At 48.6% G+C, this 18,050-nt stretch overlaps 1 protein-coding gene across 1 annotated transcript in view; it reads right to left on the bottom strand.

The window, feature by feature from the left end:
* Positions 1-18,050, bottom strand: part of ADCY10 (adenylate cyclase 10) — a gene marked incomplete at its 5' end in the record, with an annotated part of 70,058 nt that overhangs the window by 38,842 nt on the left and 13,166 nt on the right. Inside the window, 8 exons of the mRNA XM_080824355.1 lie at positions 3,458-3,732; positions 5,885-5,971; positions 6,491-6,683; positions 8,229-8,382; positions 11,883-11,938; positions 14,366-14,555; positions 16,287-16,363; positions 17,372-17,490. Of these exons, the coding sequence (XP_080680481.1) occupies positions 3,458-3,732; positions 5,885-5,971; positions 6,491-6,683; positions 8,229-8,382; positions 11,883-11,938; positions 14,366-14,555; positions 16,287-16,363; positions 17,372-17,490 (1,151 nt within the window). The remainder of the gene's footprint in view (positions 1-3,457; positions 3,733-5,884; positions 5,972-6,490; positions 6,684-8,228; positions 8,383-11,882; positions 11,939-14,365; positions 14,556-16,286; positions 16,364-17,371; positions 17,491-18,050) is intronic.

Raw genomic sequence — 18,050 nt, 5'->3', positions numbered from 1 at the left:
CTAAAAAATGAATGGGTCACCCAGGAAATTAAAGAAGAATTGAAAAAAATCATGGAAACAAATGATAATGAAAACACAAAGGTTCAAAATCTGTGGGACACAACAAAGGCAGTCCTGAGAGGAAAATATATAGCGGTGCAAGCCTTTCTCAAGAAACAAGAAAGGTCTCAAATACACAACCTAACCCTACACCTAAAGGAGCTGGAGAAAGAACAACAAAGAAAGCCCAAGTCCAGCAGGAGAAGAGGAATCATAAAGATCAGAGCAGAAATCAATGAAATAGAGACTAAAAAAACAATAGAACAAATCAACAAAACTAGGAGCTGGTTCTTTGAAAGAATTAATAAAATTGACAAACCCCTGGCCAGATTTATCAAAAAGAAAAGAGAAAGGACGCAAATAAATAAAATCATGAATGAAAGAGGAGAGATCACAGCCAGCACCAAAGAAATCTAAACAATTATAAGAACATACTATGAGCAACTCTACGCCAACAAATTTGACAATCTGGAAGAAATGGATACATTTCTAGAGACATATAAACTACCACAACTGAACCAGGAAGAAATAGGAAACCTGAACAGACCCATAACCAGTAAGGAGATTGAAACGGTCATCAAAAATCTCCAAACAAACAAAAGTCCAGGACCAGACGGCTTCCCAGAGGAATTCTACCAAACATTTAAAGAAGAATTAATTCCTATTCTCCTGAAAAAATAGAAATGGAAGGAAAATAGAAATGGAAAATAGAACATAGAAAAGGAAAATAGAAAAATAGAAACAGAAGGAAAACTTCCAAATTCATTTTATGAGGCCAGCATCACCTTGACCCCAAAACCAGACAAGGATCCCACCAAAAAAAGAGAATTACAGACCAATATCCTTGATGAACACAGATGCGAAAATTCTCACCAAAATACTGGCCAATAGGATCCAACAGTACATTAAAAGGATTATTCACCACGACCAAGTGGGATTTATTCCAGGGCTGCAAGGTTGGTTCCACATCCGCAAATCCATCAATGTGATACAATACATTAATAAAAGAAAGAATAAGAACCATATGATACTCTCAATAGATGCTGTAAAAGCATTTGGCAAAGTGCGGCATCCCTTCCTGATTAAAACTCTTCAAAGTGTAGGGATAGAGGGCACATACCTCAATATCATCAAAGCCATCTATGAAAAACCCACCGCAAATATCATTCTCAATGGAGAAAAACTGAAAGCTTTTCCGCTAAGGTCAGGAACACGGCAGGGATGTCCATTATCACCACTGCTGTTCAACATAGTACTAGAAGTCCTAGCCTCAGCAATCAGACAACAAAAAGAAATTAAAGGCATCTGAATTGGCAAGAAGAAGTCAAACTATCACTCTTTGCAGATGATATGATACTATATGTGGAAAACCCAAAAGGCTCCACTCCAAAACTGCTAGAACTTGTACAGGAATTCAGTAAAGTGTCAGGATATAAAGTCAATGCACAGAAATCAGTTGCATTTCTTTACACTAACAACAAGACAGAAGAAAGAGAAATTGAGGAGTCAGTCCCATTTACAATCGCACCCAAAACCATAAGATACCTAGGAATAAATCTAACCAAAGAGGCAAAGAATCTATACTCAGAAAACTATAAAGTACTCATGAAAGAAATTGAGGAAGACACAAAGAAATGGAAAAATATTCCATGCTCATGGATTGGAAGAACAAATATTGTGAAAATGTCTATTCTACCTAAAGCAATCTACACTTTTAATGCAATCCCTATCAAAATCCCATCCACTTTTTTTAAAGAAATAGAACAAATAATCCTAAAATTTATATGGAACCAGAAAAGACCTCGAATAGCCAAAGGAATATTGAAGAAGAAAGCCAAAGTCGGTGGCATCACAATTCCAGACTTCAAGCTCTATTACAAAGCTGTCATCATCAAGACAGTATGGTACTGGCACAAAAACAGACACACAGATCAATGGAACAGAATAGAGAGCCCAGAAATAGACCCTCAACTCTATGGTCAACTAATCTTCGACAAAGCAGGAAGGAATGTCCAATGGAAAAAAGACAGCCTCTTCAACAAATGGTGCTGGGAAAATTGGACAGCCCCATGCAGAAAAATGAAATTGGACTGTTTCCTTACACCACACATGAAAATAGACTCAAAATGGATGAAGGACCTCAATGTGAGAAAGGAATCCATCAAAATCCTTGAGGAGAATGCAGGCAGCAACCTCTTTGACCTCAACCACAGCAACTTCTTCCTAGGAACATCGCCAAAGGCAACAGAAGCAAGGGCAAAAATGAACTATTGGGATTTCATCAAGATCAAAAGCTTTTGCACAGCAAAGGAAACAGTTAACAAAACCAAAAGACAACTGACAGAATGGGAGAAGATATTTGCAAACGACATATCAGATAAAGGGCTAGCATCCAAAATCTATAAAGAGCTTATCAAACTCAACACCCAAAGAACAAATAATCCAGTCAAGAAATGGGCAGAGGACATGAACAGACATTTCTGCAAAGAAGACATCCAGATGGCCAACAGACACATGAAAAAATGCTCCACATCACTCGGCATCAGGGAAATACAAATCAAAACCACAATGAGATACCACCTCACACCAGTCAGAATGGCTAAAATTAACAAGTCAAGAAATGACAGATGCTGGCGAGGATGCGGAGAGAGGGGAACCCTCCTACACTGTTGGTGGGATTGCAAGCTGGTGCAACCACTCTGGAAAACAGTGTGGAGGTTCCTCAAAAAACTGAAAATAGAGCTACCCTATGACCCAGCAATTGCACTCCTGGGTATATATCCTAAAGATACAAACGTGGTGCTCCGAAGGGGCACGTGCACCCGAATGTTTATAGCAGCAATGTCCACAATAGCCAAACTGTGGAAAGAGCCTAGATGTCCATCAACAGATGAATGGATAAAGAAGATGTGGTATATATACACAATGGAATACTATGCAGCCAGCAAAAGACATGAAATCTTGCCATTTGCGACGACGTGGATGGAACTAGAGGGTATCATGCTTAGAGAAGTAAGTCAATCGGAGAAAGACAACTATCATATGATCTCCCTGATATGAGGAAGTGGAGATGCGATGTGGGGGGTTGGGGGGAGGTAGGAAAAGAAAAAATGAAAAGATGGGATTGGGAGGGAGACAAACCATAAAAGACTCAATCTCAAAAAACAGACTGAGGGTTGCTGGGGGTAGGGGGGACGGGAGAGGGTGGTGGGGAAATGGACATTGGGGAGGGTATGGGCTATGATGAGTGCTGTGAAACGTGTAAACCTGACGATTCACAGACCTGTACCCCTGGGGATAAAAATATATTATATGTTTATTAAAATAAAAAAATTAAAAAAAAAAGAATTGTGATGGAGTCTGGATCTGGGGAATGGACACGGGTGAGAAGACCTCCGGAGAGAAACAGGATACCCACGTGTCCAGTTCTTTGGGGATGCACCTGACGTTGAGGTCCAGGCAGACCTTGTTGCGGATGTCCTTAGGCTGCACGGCCCCGAGGGTCACGTAGGTGGTGTTCCTGTTCATCATTATGGTGCGGGCCGCGGCGCAGGGCGCGTCCGTGAAGGGAGACAGGGACATGATGATGAAGATAGGAACCGTCCGGATAAGCTTCTCCATAAAGGCCCAGGAGGCTGAGTCAATAAACTGGCCCTCATCGATGATGAAAATAATCCTTTCCTCTTTCACTGTCTGGACAAAATGGAGAAACAGAAAAACGCTGGAGGACTTCGGATTTTTATTCAAAAATTTAAAAAACCCGGTCATGTATGGGTATGCATGTGTATGCACTTTTTTTTCAACTTCTAAGATTTTGTTAACATGAGTTTTTAAAAACAAGTCCATATCAGTGTGGGGGTGAGGAGGGAGAGGAGGGGAGGGGGCAGGAGGAGTAGAAGGGAGGGGACGGCATGGCAGGGTACAGCAGGGGAAAGGAATTCTGCTCTATTGGTAATAAAGCTCCAGGTTCATCCCATCATGGATTTCATAGTCCCCCAGGGACACATGGTCCTTATGGGGTGCTAAATTAAAATCTTTCCAACAAATCTGTGCTAATTTAGAGCCTACTATCTTGGAATTTGTGGCAATTTAGACAGAGCTGGCTGGAATGGATTCTTACTTTGTCAAAACCTTGTGTGAATATAATACAAATTTTGTAGGGTAAATGGGGTTGTAGCCAAGTGAAAGTACCCACTACATTAGAAGAACTGATATGCGGGGCACCTGGGGGCTCAGTCGGTTGAGCATCTGCCTTTGGCTGGGGTCATGATCCCAGGATCCTGGGATCGAGTACCGCGTTGGGCGCTCTACTGGGCAGGGAGTCTGCTTCTCCTTCTGCCTTCTCCCTTGGCTTGTGCACTCTCTCTCTCTCAAATAAATAAAATCTTAAAAAAAAAAAAAGAACTGATAAGTTTCCCACACACGTCATTTTAATCTACTGGCAAACGAAGAAGATCTCTTGTGTTTATCTGGTGGACATTTGCTCAACCGACGTGTATGTATCCAACACACACTAACTGGGTACCGACTGGGCTGGGCGCTCCGTGCGCAGGGCTGAGGGAGACTAAGCTGGCCGGCTACCTTTCCCTCGCAGGTCTGCACTATTCACTCACGCGTTGACCATTTGTTATGCACCCATCAGGGGTGCACAGAGCTGGGGATACGGCATTGAACAAAGTAAGAGTTCACATGGTCTCGACAGAGCAGGAGTCCCGTGGAGAAGACCTCCCCACTCTCGGGGCTCCCCACAGCTCTTCCTTTCTCTTGGCTCCTTCTGGGAACACAGTTGGTTAACCCGTTCTCCCCCTCTGTGTCTTTACAAACGAAAGCACCAAAGGCTACTTGAAACATTCAGATTTCGTAAGACAATCATTATAAAGTATCATACCCTGTTTGGTTACATGAACTCAACGAGCCTACTCGTCGGGCCCCATTCTGTCACCAGAGATTTACTCTTCACTGACCTTGAGGACATTTTGATTAATGGGGAGGTTAGCGTTACTTTTTTTTTCTTTTTAAAGATTTTATTTGGCAGAGACACAGCGATAGAAGGAACACAAGCAGGGGGAGTGGGAGAGGGAGAACAGGCTTCCCCGTGAGAAGGGGGCCCAACGCAGGACACAGGGCTCAATCCCAGGACCCTGGGATCATGACCTGAGCCGAAGGGAGACGCTTAACAACTGAGCCACCAGGCGTCCCGAAGAGGCACTGTTGTAAGTGTTTTACACAACGCTGTGAGCCAGGCACTACTATTTCCTCTTTTATGGGTGACCAAACAAAAGCACAGACAAGTTAAGTCACTTGCTCTAGGTTACCCAGGCAGCAAGCGATAGGCCTAAGGGTTCAGATACGGGTAGTCTGACGATGGAGCCTACCTACAAACCACGTGGATCTCCCTCTGATCTCAAGCCGAGGGAGAAGGAAAGAGGGCTGGTTTTAAGAAGAGGCTGACCCGGGGCGCCTGGGTGGCTCAGAGGGTCAAGCTGCTGCCTTCGGCTCGGGTCATGATCTCTGGGTCCTGGGATCGGGCCCCGCATCGGGCTCCTTGCTCAGCGGGGAGCCTGCTTCCTTCCCCCTCTCTCTGCCTGCCTCTCTGCCTGCTTGTGATCTGTCTGTCAAATAAATAAATAAAATAAATCTTTAAAATTAAAAAAAAAAAAGAAGAAGAGGCTGACCCCCAGGAGTAATGTTAAAGGAACTCGTTCCAGCTCGGCTAGATTCTGACACACTCTGGACCTGAGGTCTGGGAGGAGGAGCTTTCACACACTTGAAAGCTCTGAACCCCTCGGGCCACCTCCCGTTTTCCCGCCCCACCCCATCGCTTGCGTGGGGTTGCGGCTCTTACTTGCTCCAAGATCTTCAGAAACAAGGCTTCCAACTGCTTTTGCTTTTTTAAGGTGGTCATCTTGGAAACCTCTCGTGAAATAGGGAACTGCATAAAGAATTAGGAGAACCTTGAGTCTGGGAAAAAGCAAAAGGAGTTTCTAGCTGTGTGACTTGAGGCAAATCACTTTACCATTCTGGGCCTTCAAAGCTTCATAAGCCTCATGTGCTAGACGGTTCATAACTTTTCCTTCCAGCTGTGCTCCCCTAGGTCACTGAACCTAACAGATGCAGGACGTGCTGGGACATACTCTGTCTCGGCCCTGGCAGTCACCTGCGGGAGCGCAGGGACTCCGTGCCTGGCCTCGGCTAGCACAGGCGCGCTCTGGTGGGAAGGTGAGGGAAGACGAATCCCGGATCCGCGGTATTTGTAGGGAGCTGCAGTGTCTCGGGAAGGTGGGAGCTCACTCAGGGAGGGTTGGGAGCCCCTTCCTCATCACCCAGACCCTCCACACGAGAAAAGGAAAAGACGATCCACGGCCAAGAGACGCTAAGGCGCCCGACCTCAGGCCGCAGCCGCTGCCGCCACCCACGTCTCTCCGCTGCGGAGGCCACTCCCGCCACTCGCCTGGACGTGGAAGATGTCGTTCAGGAGACAGTGGAACTTCTCGTTCAGCAGAGTCTTCACTTTATTTTGAAGGTTGGTCTGTCGTTCTTTATAATGTTTACAGGTATCCAGACCCAGAACGTTGGCCATGAGTATCTGGATGGTATAGAAATTCTGATGGAAGCCGATCTTAGTCAACGCGATAGCAATGGTCCTGTTCGTGAGAAAACCAAGAAGCCGAAGAGAGCGCTTAAATACATTTCGTGAAAATGATCAAGGCTGAAGGAAAGCTCTGGCTCCTCCTGTTCAGCTGCTACAACAGCAATTTCCTCAACTGTCTGGAAGCTGACACCGTCCCTCATCCCTCTGCGTCCCGGAGCCCTCTCTGTCATAGGTTCCCCGTCGTCGCTAGCACACTTCTGTCACCGTCCTCACCGCAACCTATTTTCATTCTCGCTCTCTCCTTCTCTTCCGTGAGAGCTCTTTGAGGGTGGGGATCGGATGTTCCTCATCTTTGGGGCATTGACGCTTGTCATGGGGTGACCCATGTCCCCCCCAATTTCATGTGTTGGAGTCTTAGCTCCCGGTACCTCGGAAGGTGACCTTCCGAGTGATCTTGGAACAGGGTCACTATGGATGGAATTATGTAAATTAAGCTGAGGTCACGCTGGTGTAGAGGGGCCCCTAATCCAAAATCACTAGGGCTTTTATGAGAACACAGACAAGGCACAGGGAGAACACCATGTAAGGATAAAGGCAGAGACTGGGTGATGCTACTTCAGCTCGAGGAGCACCAACATTTGCCAGCCCCCGGAAGCTGGGAAGAACCCATGGGGCAGACCGTCCCTCACGGCCGTCAGAAGGAGCCAACCCAGCCTGCACCTTGATCTCGGACTCTGCGCCTCCAGAGCTCAGAGACGGTACATTTCTGGTCGTCGAGCCGCCCAGGTCGTGGTGCTGTGTACGCAGCCCCAGCAAAGCAATTTAGCTCTCGGCTGTTCCTGGAACGTGGTAGGTCCTCGGGAAGGGATGGGATAAACGAATGAGTAGGTGTCTCCTCGTTATGAATTCTCCCCTCAGCAATGTTAAAGATACAAACCGGCCCTTCTCGGGCTTGATGCGACAGAGGAAGAGAAAAGCAGCTTACGATAATGTACGGTTTATAAGCAGACCCCGCTGTCCTCATCTTAGTCACCGTCACTGGTCACTGCTACCGAACACCACACGGCCCCTTGCCGCGAAGTGCCACGCGGGCTGTCCCAGAGCGCCCTCGTGACATTTCTGCTACGCGGAGACAGCTGACCGGTATGAGGGAAGTACCTCAGCTCTGCCTTCCAAAGGAAAATCCAGAGGCCCGTCCTCCTCCCTCCCCACTCACAGGGCTAAGTGGTTTGAACTAGCGGTTCTCTGGCGCGGGCTGGACACCTTTCTGGGCTTGTTCTGTAGATCCCGCCCAACCTTGCTCTCAAGGTCCATGCCAGCCGCTCTCCACCTGCACACCCGGTGACAGAGAAGGGTACCCGAGCCCCAGCTGGCGTCACAGCAGCATCCCAGGGGTCAGCCCGGCTTCTCATCTCTTAGTTCGACATGTTTATCATCGATTATCTACTTAGCACAGAGGGCAGGACACCCCCTAACTGATGGGTTGTGGGAGGCTTACATAGGACAAATGACAGAAAGGAGAGGAGCACTAGGATAAACGAATCCTTTAAGGACATTTCTCTGGGTTCCCAAGAAGTGGTCACTGCGAGACACTCACCTGTGGTTCTCTCCTTGGGCCAGAGACTCAATTTCCATAAGTATCTGGCTTTTTCCGTATCCTGATCGCCCTTCGTACATTAGGACGCGGCTGCAGTTGGACACCAAAAATTCCTTCATAGTACACATGAAGTACTTGATCTCCTTATCACGTCCTGTTGTTTTATTTTTTTAAAAAGGAGCAAACCTAATCAACATAAAATAATCTAGAAACACACAAAAAAGCACATAGCGATCCCACTTCTAAAAACACTTTCGGAATCCCCATGGGATTGTTCATGACCTTTCTTGAGACCCTGTGCGCTTTTAAACATTGTAAATCTTTCTCTGGGGCTTTCCAGTTAACCGTGTAGTTTTACAGTTTTGTTTGATCCCCACAAGCTATGGGGGCAGGTACTTTTATAACGTTCATTATAATACCCATCTAGCTTTAGCACAGGAAACCAAGATTCAGTGTGACCAACTGCTTAGATGACACAACCAGAGCTCAGCCAACATTATCTGGCCCTGGAGCTTGCGTTCCTTTCCTTTTTCTTGTTTTCCGTAACACACTGGACGTAATCTGCAGGTTTTTACATGGGAAAATAAATGTATTAAAGTTAGGGTTCCTATATTGAACAATTACAGATACGGTATTTTTTTATTTCTAATTCTGTGAAAGAAACTTGCTCTTTATCAATGAGAAATTATCCTTATCCCAGGGCCACTAGAAACATGATTAGTGTTAAGAAAATTCAATTTGCTGTCAGAAATCGTGTATAGATTAGCTCTTTCTTAGGAACAACCTACATTCTCAGCACAAATAAATTATAGTCTTTTTCTGATTGTAAAGCTAACACATGCTCAGTGGGAAAAATATGGAAAACTTAGGAGAAAATAAGCGTCACCGTGGTTACAACCTGATGCGGCTATTTTCTTGACGTGTATTTAAATGCGTGTAACAGGACGCCCTGGCTGAAATCTTAACGTCAGCCCGCGGTCTCTGAAACCTGGGCCGTCAACAAGGAGAGGCAGAGCTGCCGCTTCAAAGAAGTGCGCAACTTCGCAGAAAGTGCCGGAGACCCTTTCAGGGCTGATCTTCCTCCTTTGCTGGGTTGGTCCCTGGAGTAAACACATCCCCAGGTGTGAGCTAATGTCCATTGCAAAGCAGGACCAGTCCTCTAAGTTTGGATGCTTTAGACCAAGAAGCTAAGTGTTTACTTGGGGTATAAATTTCTGGGCACGGTTTAGTGGCAACCAGCCTGCAGACTCTGTGGCTTCTTTTGGGTGAAAGACTCCCTTTCTGAAAACGCATCTGCTCTCCGGTATTGTGAGATGTGTCATGCTCTCCTTTGGCCCGAGGCTCGTGCGGTAACTCAGAAGACGGAGCCCAGACAGCCGCCGAGCAGCATCTCGCAGCTCTCTGTGTCCTGTTCGCATGGAACCCCTACAGGTAAGACCTTAGGGACTGTCTTCCCGCTGGATTCTAAACTAAAGTCTAACCGTCTTGATGTGAAGCACATGCACCTCGCTTCTGGCTAAACCAGCCCTAAGATCTGGGGCTGTTGCACGTATTTTTGATCTTAAAAAACACTTTTTTGATTATAGTTTTGTTGACATCTATGCTGTTGGTGAGCACACAATTTCATTTACAGGAGCTCTTGTAAAAGAAGGGCACTTCCTATAGTCCCAACTTCTGACCGTCTCTTTCTCAGCTAGAGCTTCAAGGAGAAGATATGTGGGCTGGATGTTTGCCTCTCACCAACGGAATCAGGAAGAAATCGTATACTGTGCCCCCGTGTCCTAATATGACTGCCACACTGAGTCCTTGGCCTTGCAGAGGGGCCTAGGACTTCCTTTTGCCGTCACTCACCACCACAGTAGCATACCCTAGGCTGCACAGTAAAGCCCCTGAGGAGGGAGAGTGAGCATTCTTTCTCCTTTCCGGCCTTCGGGAGTCTGGGGTATGGAGTTACAAGAAGCGATCAGACTCTGAAAAACACCTGCTGCCGACCTTCAGCCATTCTTTTAGGCTCTGCTGAAATCAGGATTCTGTCCTGACATTTCCCCACCGTGTGAGACAGAGCCTCCTCCTCATGGTCCTAATGCAGTTGGGCCCGGGATTTAATCTAGGGTGATGCTTTTAGGGATGTTCAAGTCTAACGGAAGGAAATCGCAAGTGTTCTTAGAAACGGCTGCCTTCAGAACCCACGGGCAGATCTTTAGGAGGGTCTCTCCCCAGAGGGTATATCCCTCCCTCGTTTATGTCCACTTCCCTGTGCGGTCTAGTCTCAAGTCAGCTTTCTTATGATAGGGTCCCTGTCACTACGAGTCACAAAAAGATCACTGCCACTGCCAGATTTAGATCACAAATCTAAATGTAAAAGGTAAAACAAAATTTCCGGAAGAGAATCTTTAAAAAATTTTTCCATGACTATCAGGTGAAGAATAATTTCTAAATAGTATACAAAAGTGCTAGTTATAAAAGACTGATAAGCTGGATTACATCAGAATAAAATATCCTGGGGGGTGCCTGGGGGGCTCGGTTGTTAAGCCTCTGCCTTCGGCTCAGGTCATGATCCCAGGGTCCTGGGATAGAGCCCCGCATTGGGCTCCCTGCTCGACCGGAAGCCTGCTTCTCCCTCTCCCTGTCTCTGCGGCTCCCTCTCCTTGTGCTCTCTCTCTCTGACAGACAAATAAATACAATCTTAAGAAACACACACACACACACACACACACACACACACACACAGAACTGAAACGTAATTGCAGAATGGGAAACGTTACGTACAGGGAAAGCAAGAGACTGTACCCATTTTTAGGATATGCGAAAAAATCAAACAGATCTATAATAAACATAGAACCTGATTGAAAAATAAATAGCAAAAGATCTGTACAGACACTTTATAAAAGATGATGTCCAAAGGGCCAACAAACATATGAAAAAGGAGCTCAGCCGTATCAGGGACGTACGAATGGAAATCACAAGGAGACGCCACGATATACCCAGCCGAGCCATTAAAATTAGAGACTGTTAAAACTAAGTTGTTGGTAAGGACAAGGAGCAACCAGAACTCTCATAATAACCCTGCTAGTCAGAATCTAAACAAATACAGCCATTTGGGACAATTACTTGGCATCACCTACCAAAGCTGTGCCCATTGTCCTGACAGCTTCACCCCGACATACACGCTCAGCAGAAACACGCACGTGTGTTCACCAAGAGACAAGTACCAGCATCTTGACGGCAGCGTTTTCCACAGAAACCAAGAACCGGAAGCCACTGCAGCGTTGCACGAGGACGGAAGGACAAACTGCGGCCTGCGTACAAGACGGGCTGCCGAGGCGCGGTGCAAACGAACGGACGAGCCCTACACCTGCCGCCGCAGAGCAGTCTTGCGGCGTAAAGCCGGCTAACAGGAGGCGCGTGTGATGACACGCTTGCAACTTCGCTTACGGGACGCCCCACACAGGCCTGAGTCACCTCAAGTGTAGACATCCTGGGGCGCTGTGAGGGCTCCCGGAGGATGGCTATTTTCCGACTGCTTTGCCTGGAGGGTGGCTGTAGGCTCATTCTGCGGCAGTTCAGTAAGACGCAGACGTAATGTTGCTGTATTTTCTATGTGTTTTGTTATGGTTCGATAAAGAAGGTTAAAGATCAAGGCCCACTACCTACCCAGCAGCGGGTAGCCCTCGTCCCTGCTGCAGATGAGGTACGCCATGCCGAACATGCTGGAGACAAGAAAAGAAAAGAAGGTAGAGTCACAACAGGAAAATACCGACAGCGAGAGTGTTTCATTCTCAGCTCCCGGAAAGTCTCCTTTCCCCTGACTCAAGGGTTGCAGATGCCTGGGGGAGGAGAAAAGAGAAATTCTGACCTGGGAAGAAGGAGCCCAAACAATTTTGGAGCCCGGGACAGTTTCAGTAAATGCCTGTTGAGTCTGCACTGGTGGAACCGGACCCCTTTCTGGGGAAACCAGACACCGCGACGGGACCCAAGGACATGCACGTGGCACTCGGCATCACAGCCCAGAAAGCACCACCAGGTGCTCAAACAGCAGCGGCCCCCTCTCTGGTGAGCCCACGCTTTGTGCCTGGCGTAGTTCCACGTGCTCTGCATATATCATCCTTGACTCCTGACGAAGACCTCATCGAGACAGCACTAGTATGTCCATCTTACAGAGGAGAAAACCGGGGTGCAGAGAGTTTAGCTTGCCTAAGATCCCCCGGGGAGTGGGGGCAGTGCCAGAGAAGACCGACAGAATCCGCATCGACAAGCCGCCGGCGTGTGCGCCTACCCACTGCATATCACTTCTTGAAGGAGCCTTTTTAGGCAACCGGACCACTCCCTTGCCGGCACCACCGTTCTGTTCTGTCATGTCTCTGTTGCAGCATATGCCGACTCTCCTCTGTAACACACAGCTAATATTGTCTATTGCACATGCTGGCGCCTCCCTATGAACCTGTGAGTTTGGGGGCAGGCACCAGGCCTGGTTCATATTTGTACTTCTACACTCTCGTATTTGCAGAAATGGTACAGAAAAACTATGAGGAGGCCAGCCTTTGGGATCAGGTAGTCCTGGGTTTCTGGGGTAGACGGACTGATTAACGGCCCCCCTTTTTCACCCCTACCTGCGTCTGTGCCCTGTGCTATTCACTCTGGGCTCGGCCTTGTGAATGCTTTGTCAGTGCGACGTTACCAACCCTGACCCAGGGACTGGAGAAGTGCTTGGGCGTCAGGCTCGCTCGCTCTCGCTCTTACGATATTGTGGCGACTACATGCCTGGGTCAGGGTGATGCAGGCTGAGACACACAGAGCCAGACTGTCCCCGTCGTGTCACCAGACTCCACACTTATCCCCCCTGACGTCGTCCTGGATCAGCCGACGGCCTGTTGAGCCCCAGGTGTGGGAATAAGCCAAGTCAAAATCAGCCAAATCCAGCCGAGATCACTGGAACCCCACGTTTGTGGGGCCAACAAATGTCTATTGTGGTCTCTGCTAAGCCACCGAGGTTTCGTGGCCGCCCCGAATGCAGCCCTATCGTGGCATTTCGAAACCCGGCTCTACTCATTCATTCAAGTAGCATTTTATTGATGGTCTGCACATGCCACGTGCAGTGCTGCCCCTGGGAATACAAAGGTCCATGAGAAAGACTCCTTGACCCAGCTGTAGCCCTGGCTCTTTTGTCTGACCGCTGAGACCTAGATTCTAGCTAACACGAAGAATCAATACCTTTCCACGTCCCATTTACTCACTCATGCATTCATTACTACTGGTGCCCACTATGCGCCAAGCCTGGGAATATAAAAATGAACAAGAAATAGCCAGTCTCTGCAAAGAGCTCACAATGTAGGAAGCGAAGAGCCTATCAGGTCAGTCACTGTGCTGGGTGCGTGCCAGAGAGGTACACAGAGAGGAGAAGCTGGGCTGCCTGGGCTGGACTGGGCCCTTCCAGAGCCGGCCTCACGGAGGAAGAGATCCCTGAGCTAGATTTCAAAAGTTGACTGTAGTGTCCCCAGCAGACTGCGGATGGGGTGGGTAATGGAGAAGACAATCTATTCAGACAGCCCAGAGAAGGGGGCACAGGAGGAGACAAAGTTGGAAAGGCAGGGGATTCCCCTGTACGTCATCTCGAGGAATGTGAACGTTATCATGAAGATGCCTGGAAGCCACTGAGGGATTCTGAGTTCCAAGTGACACCCACACGTCTAAGCCGGGCTCTGGAGGAACACGGCTCACCGTGGGCCTGCGGGAGCAGCGATCTCGTACTCGCTCTCAGCCTCATCGAGGCCTGGCACACAGTTGATATGATCAGTAAATACATCATGGTTGGCCACTGTGTCCATCTGGGTCCAAAGAGATACTCCAATGAGGGACTCTGTTCTGTTTGCACAACCTGTGGAGACTCACCCGCAAACGATCAGTAATGAGGGTAGAATGGGATCCTGCACTGTCTACAGTGTCAGTAGGATAGAGAAAGTTGAAGGATTTTGAAATCTGGGCCTTGGTCTGGGGAAGGTATGGATTTTAATTTCATAAGTTGGATTCAGATCTGACATGGGCAACCAATGGGTTTTGTTTTGGTTTGGTTTTTTTGCTATCTTAATTTCCCCACTTATTTACCAAAAAGTACCACAAAGTCCATGCCCCAAACTCACACTTTCTCGTTAAGCCCCAGACACTGGTAGACGGGTCCGGGGTCTGCAACACCCTTCATGGCCTTCTTTGGAAGCTCTTTGAAAAAGTAGGCTGGGAGGTTGCTGCCATTGTAGGTGACAGAGTCACACGTCACGATCCCTGGGTAGTACATCATCATTCTGGCCGCTAGGTTGACTTTCTGACCAATAACTGAAACAGAAAGGAGGATGGCAAAGACCAGGGAGAAAACAGCCATTGAACGATTAGAATGTAATCTGAAACATACTGTCCCCAAGGGGCATTTTCAATCCTCACTCCTTTGGCCTCTCATGAATGACACGGAAGTCCTGCCTTCGACCACCCTCATTCTGTCCATGGGTTTTAAAAACTACACAGGGAGTTAACCTGATTAGCTATCCACACAGTTTCTACCTCTCCTGGGAGGCCATGGGGACAATGTGGTCGGAGATTAAAGGGTCTCGAATATGGAGAAGGTTCTGTATGGGCAGAGACCACAGGCCTGAGGGCTCCCAGATGAGCCGTAGCTGGTCTTCTGCCACAAGACAGACAAGCACAAGCTTCGGTGGGGGACACCGACCTCCCAATGAGGCACAAAATTGCAACTTTTCATTTCATTTTCAAAATGAATCACCTTCATTTTGGAATCCTTTTTTTTTTCTTTTTTAAGATTTTATTTATTCATTTGAGAGAGAGAAAGAGAGCATGAGTTGTCGGAGGGGCAGAGGAAGAGGGAAGCCCGATGCAGGGATCATGGTCTGAGCCGAAGGCGGACGTTTGACTGACTGAGCCACGCAGGCGCCCCATTGGCAATTTCTTAAGATTGAGTAATTAGGGCTAGAAGGGGTGAGTGTGTGAGACAGACTCGGGGGATATTTTAAGGGGTAATACACTAGTGTACAGGCTGAAGGAAGCCATGCAGCTTCGATCCCCATCTCTTCCTGTACGTTCGCAAATTCCTTGGGCAAGTTAGTAGTTTCCGACTCTCCCATGCTTCCATTTCCTCATCTGTAAATGGGGATGATAACAGTATCCCTCTCAGGGGACAGTTTATAAAGATTAGTGGGTGAGGGCACCCCGGTGGTTCAGTTGTTAAGTGTCTGCCTTTGGGTTAGGTCATGATCCCAGGGTCCTGGGATCGAGCCCCGCATTGTGTTTGGGGGGGGGGGTGTCTCTGCTCAGCAGGGAGCCTGCTTCCCCCTCTCTCTCTGCCTGCCTCTGTGCCTACTTGTGATCTCTCTCTCTGTCAAATAAATAAATAAAATCTTTTTTTTTAAAAACCTGATTATTAAAATTTAACCATGCAATAAAGCACAGCATCCTGCATCTCCATATACCTGTCACCAGCCCCAGAAGCCCCAAACTTGTGGCCAGTCCTGCCCCATTCCCACTCCCATCTACTCTGCACCCTGCATTATTTAAGAAATCCTATCAGACATCTGATCATTTCAGACATAACTCTTCCAGTATTCTAGATGCTTTGTTTCTGAATATCTTAAACGGTAATAGGGTTGAGGAGGGAAGTCAAAGCAGTGAAACCATGACACAACATTTACTTTCTATTTCCTTTTGAGATTAGTGTTATCGGGAATACCAATATCCTTAAATTTCTTTAGGATTTTTTAATGGGAATTAAGAGGCATAACTGTCTCAGGTTAACAGGCAATGACTAGAAAGGCCCCTCATTCCAGTAGCCTAGACCCCCCACTGCTCCCTCGAGGGACCATCCCTCTGATGGTCATGCACAGCCCCAGAAATGCGCCCTTTGTGAGCGTCGAGCTGCTAGTGGGCGAAGCTACAGGGCTCGGTTCCTCCTGGAAGACTATATGCTCTACGGGGCAGGGCCCACGTGTCACTCAGCTCTGTCCTTCCTCCCACAGAGCCGGGGGGCAAGGCGCGGGGAGGTGAGCTAGCCCAGCACACCTGTGTACTCGTGTCTCACAGAGTGTCCGACGATTCCGCAGAAGACAATCCCGCTGGCCACGCCGATGGAGACAGTACTGGGGCCCAGAAGCAAGCAAGAGAGTTGTAAGGCAAAAGTGAAAGAAAATGGGCAGAGAGAACGTGGGGGTGGTGGGGACGTGACGATGAAGGGGGCAGGCAGGGAGGGAAAGGATTTTCAACAAGTAACTCTTCCACGGTGGGGAGTCTAGGGCCACTGGACAGGGCCTAGCACTGTGAAGGGGGGATGGGTTGAGACACAGAACTAAGTCCTTAGAAGTGATAAATCAGTTCCCTTTTCTGCTATTTTTAAGTATTCATCTGAGCCACTTTTCTAGAAAAGAAACTCTCATGGCCCCAAGTGGACTTTCAATGGAGAGTGGCTGTGGCTAGAAGTAATTTAACTATCTTTGCTGTTGCTAGAAAGAGCAAAGTCATTATTTTGAAAGGAAGTAACTCAGATGTAGTATGCGGCATCAAAAGCTAACTTCGTTGGTCCCTGAGGATGGCTGTGTGTACAGATGACCAGGGGCTGACACGGCGGGGATATTTAGAGCAGGGGGTGATACACGTTAAAGTCGAGCTACAAGTTGGGTCCTTGGGGTGCTCGGGTTAGATGAACCCAAGAGCCTGGGCTCTCGGGCAGCCAGGGTCGGGGACAGTGACCCTTACTCATCTTAACCGTTGTACTGTGAGTAGATCATCTGGAGGCCAGATCAATAGGTAAATTTCCGGCCCAAGGACTCACTGTATCTCCTAATTATTAAAAATCCGTGCAGGCCTCCAGCACGGGGCTGGTGATTCAGCCTCTACCAAGAAGTAAGCCAGAGCATCAAGACACAACCCCATCCTGTTTTCTTGCGAACCTACTGTGTTTCGACTTTGTAAGGGTGTCCTTCCTGCGCTTGGCCTCTACCGTCCCTTTATCACTGCACCGGGGCTGGGTCAGCTCTCAACAGTGAATGCAGACCGCCCTCTCCTCACTTCTGTTCCCTGCCCCTTGTCTTCTCTCCCGGGTACTACGAAAGGTTCCGGGACCACCCGGTGGGATCAGGGCCAGCACTCACTGGATTTTGTGAACCTGAGAGCAGAAGTCAAATATGTCCACAGCGCTCTCCAAGGCGTGAGTGACCTCGTCCGGAGCCTTTTCCCCAGGGAAACCAAAGACACACAGGAAGGAGCAGCCCTGTGAGGAGAGAGTCAGCGGCCGCCGCACGGTGACCTTTCAAGGGGACCGGCCGGAAGGCCCGGGCGGGCGGCAGCTTTCCCTGTCGGGTCCCATTTCATCACGACGTCTCTCCTGCCTGTTTCCTGTTTAGGAAATGTCCTCTAACTTCTAGTGCATCGCGCAGCGAGGGTGCCAGCCCGCGGAGAGCTCGCTTTTCTCCAGAGAACGGGTTGTCCTGGGCTGCGGGGGCCCTGGCCTGCCCCTTCCCCGGCAGCCACGACCTCCTGCTACAGGGTGTTAAGCGTCCGCGGGAGCAGCGGCGCGGAGCAGGGGAGGAGGAACCACGAAGGCTGTGTTCTCAGGCCCCTTCACCAGGGTGGAGACGTGGGCAACTGCGGTCCGCGCACCGCCGTTCCTCGGTCTGCAAAGGGGCGTAACACAGAGCTGCCGAGGCTCCGTCGGCTAGAGGAGGGGTGTGCGTGCGTGCGTGCGCGCGTGTGCGCGTGCGTGCGCGTGCGCATGTGTGCGTGCGTGTGCATGTGCGCGCGTGCGCATGTGTGCGTGTGCGTGCGTGCGCG

This window comes from Martes martes (assembly GCF_963455335.1).
Source record: "Martes martes genome assembly, chromosome: 15".
Lineage (NCBI taxonomy): Eukaryota > Metazoa > Chordata > Mammalia > Carnivora > Mustelidae > Martes > Martes martes.
Note: the sequence above shows the minus strand (reverse complement) of the source record. Positions and strands in the feature narration are given on the sequence as shown.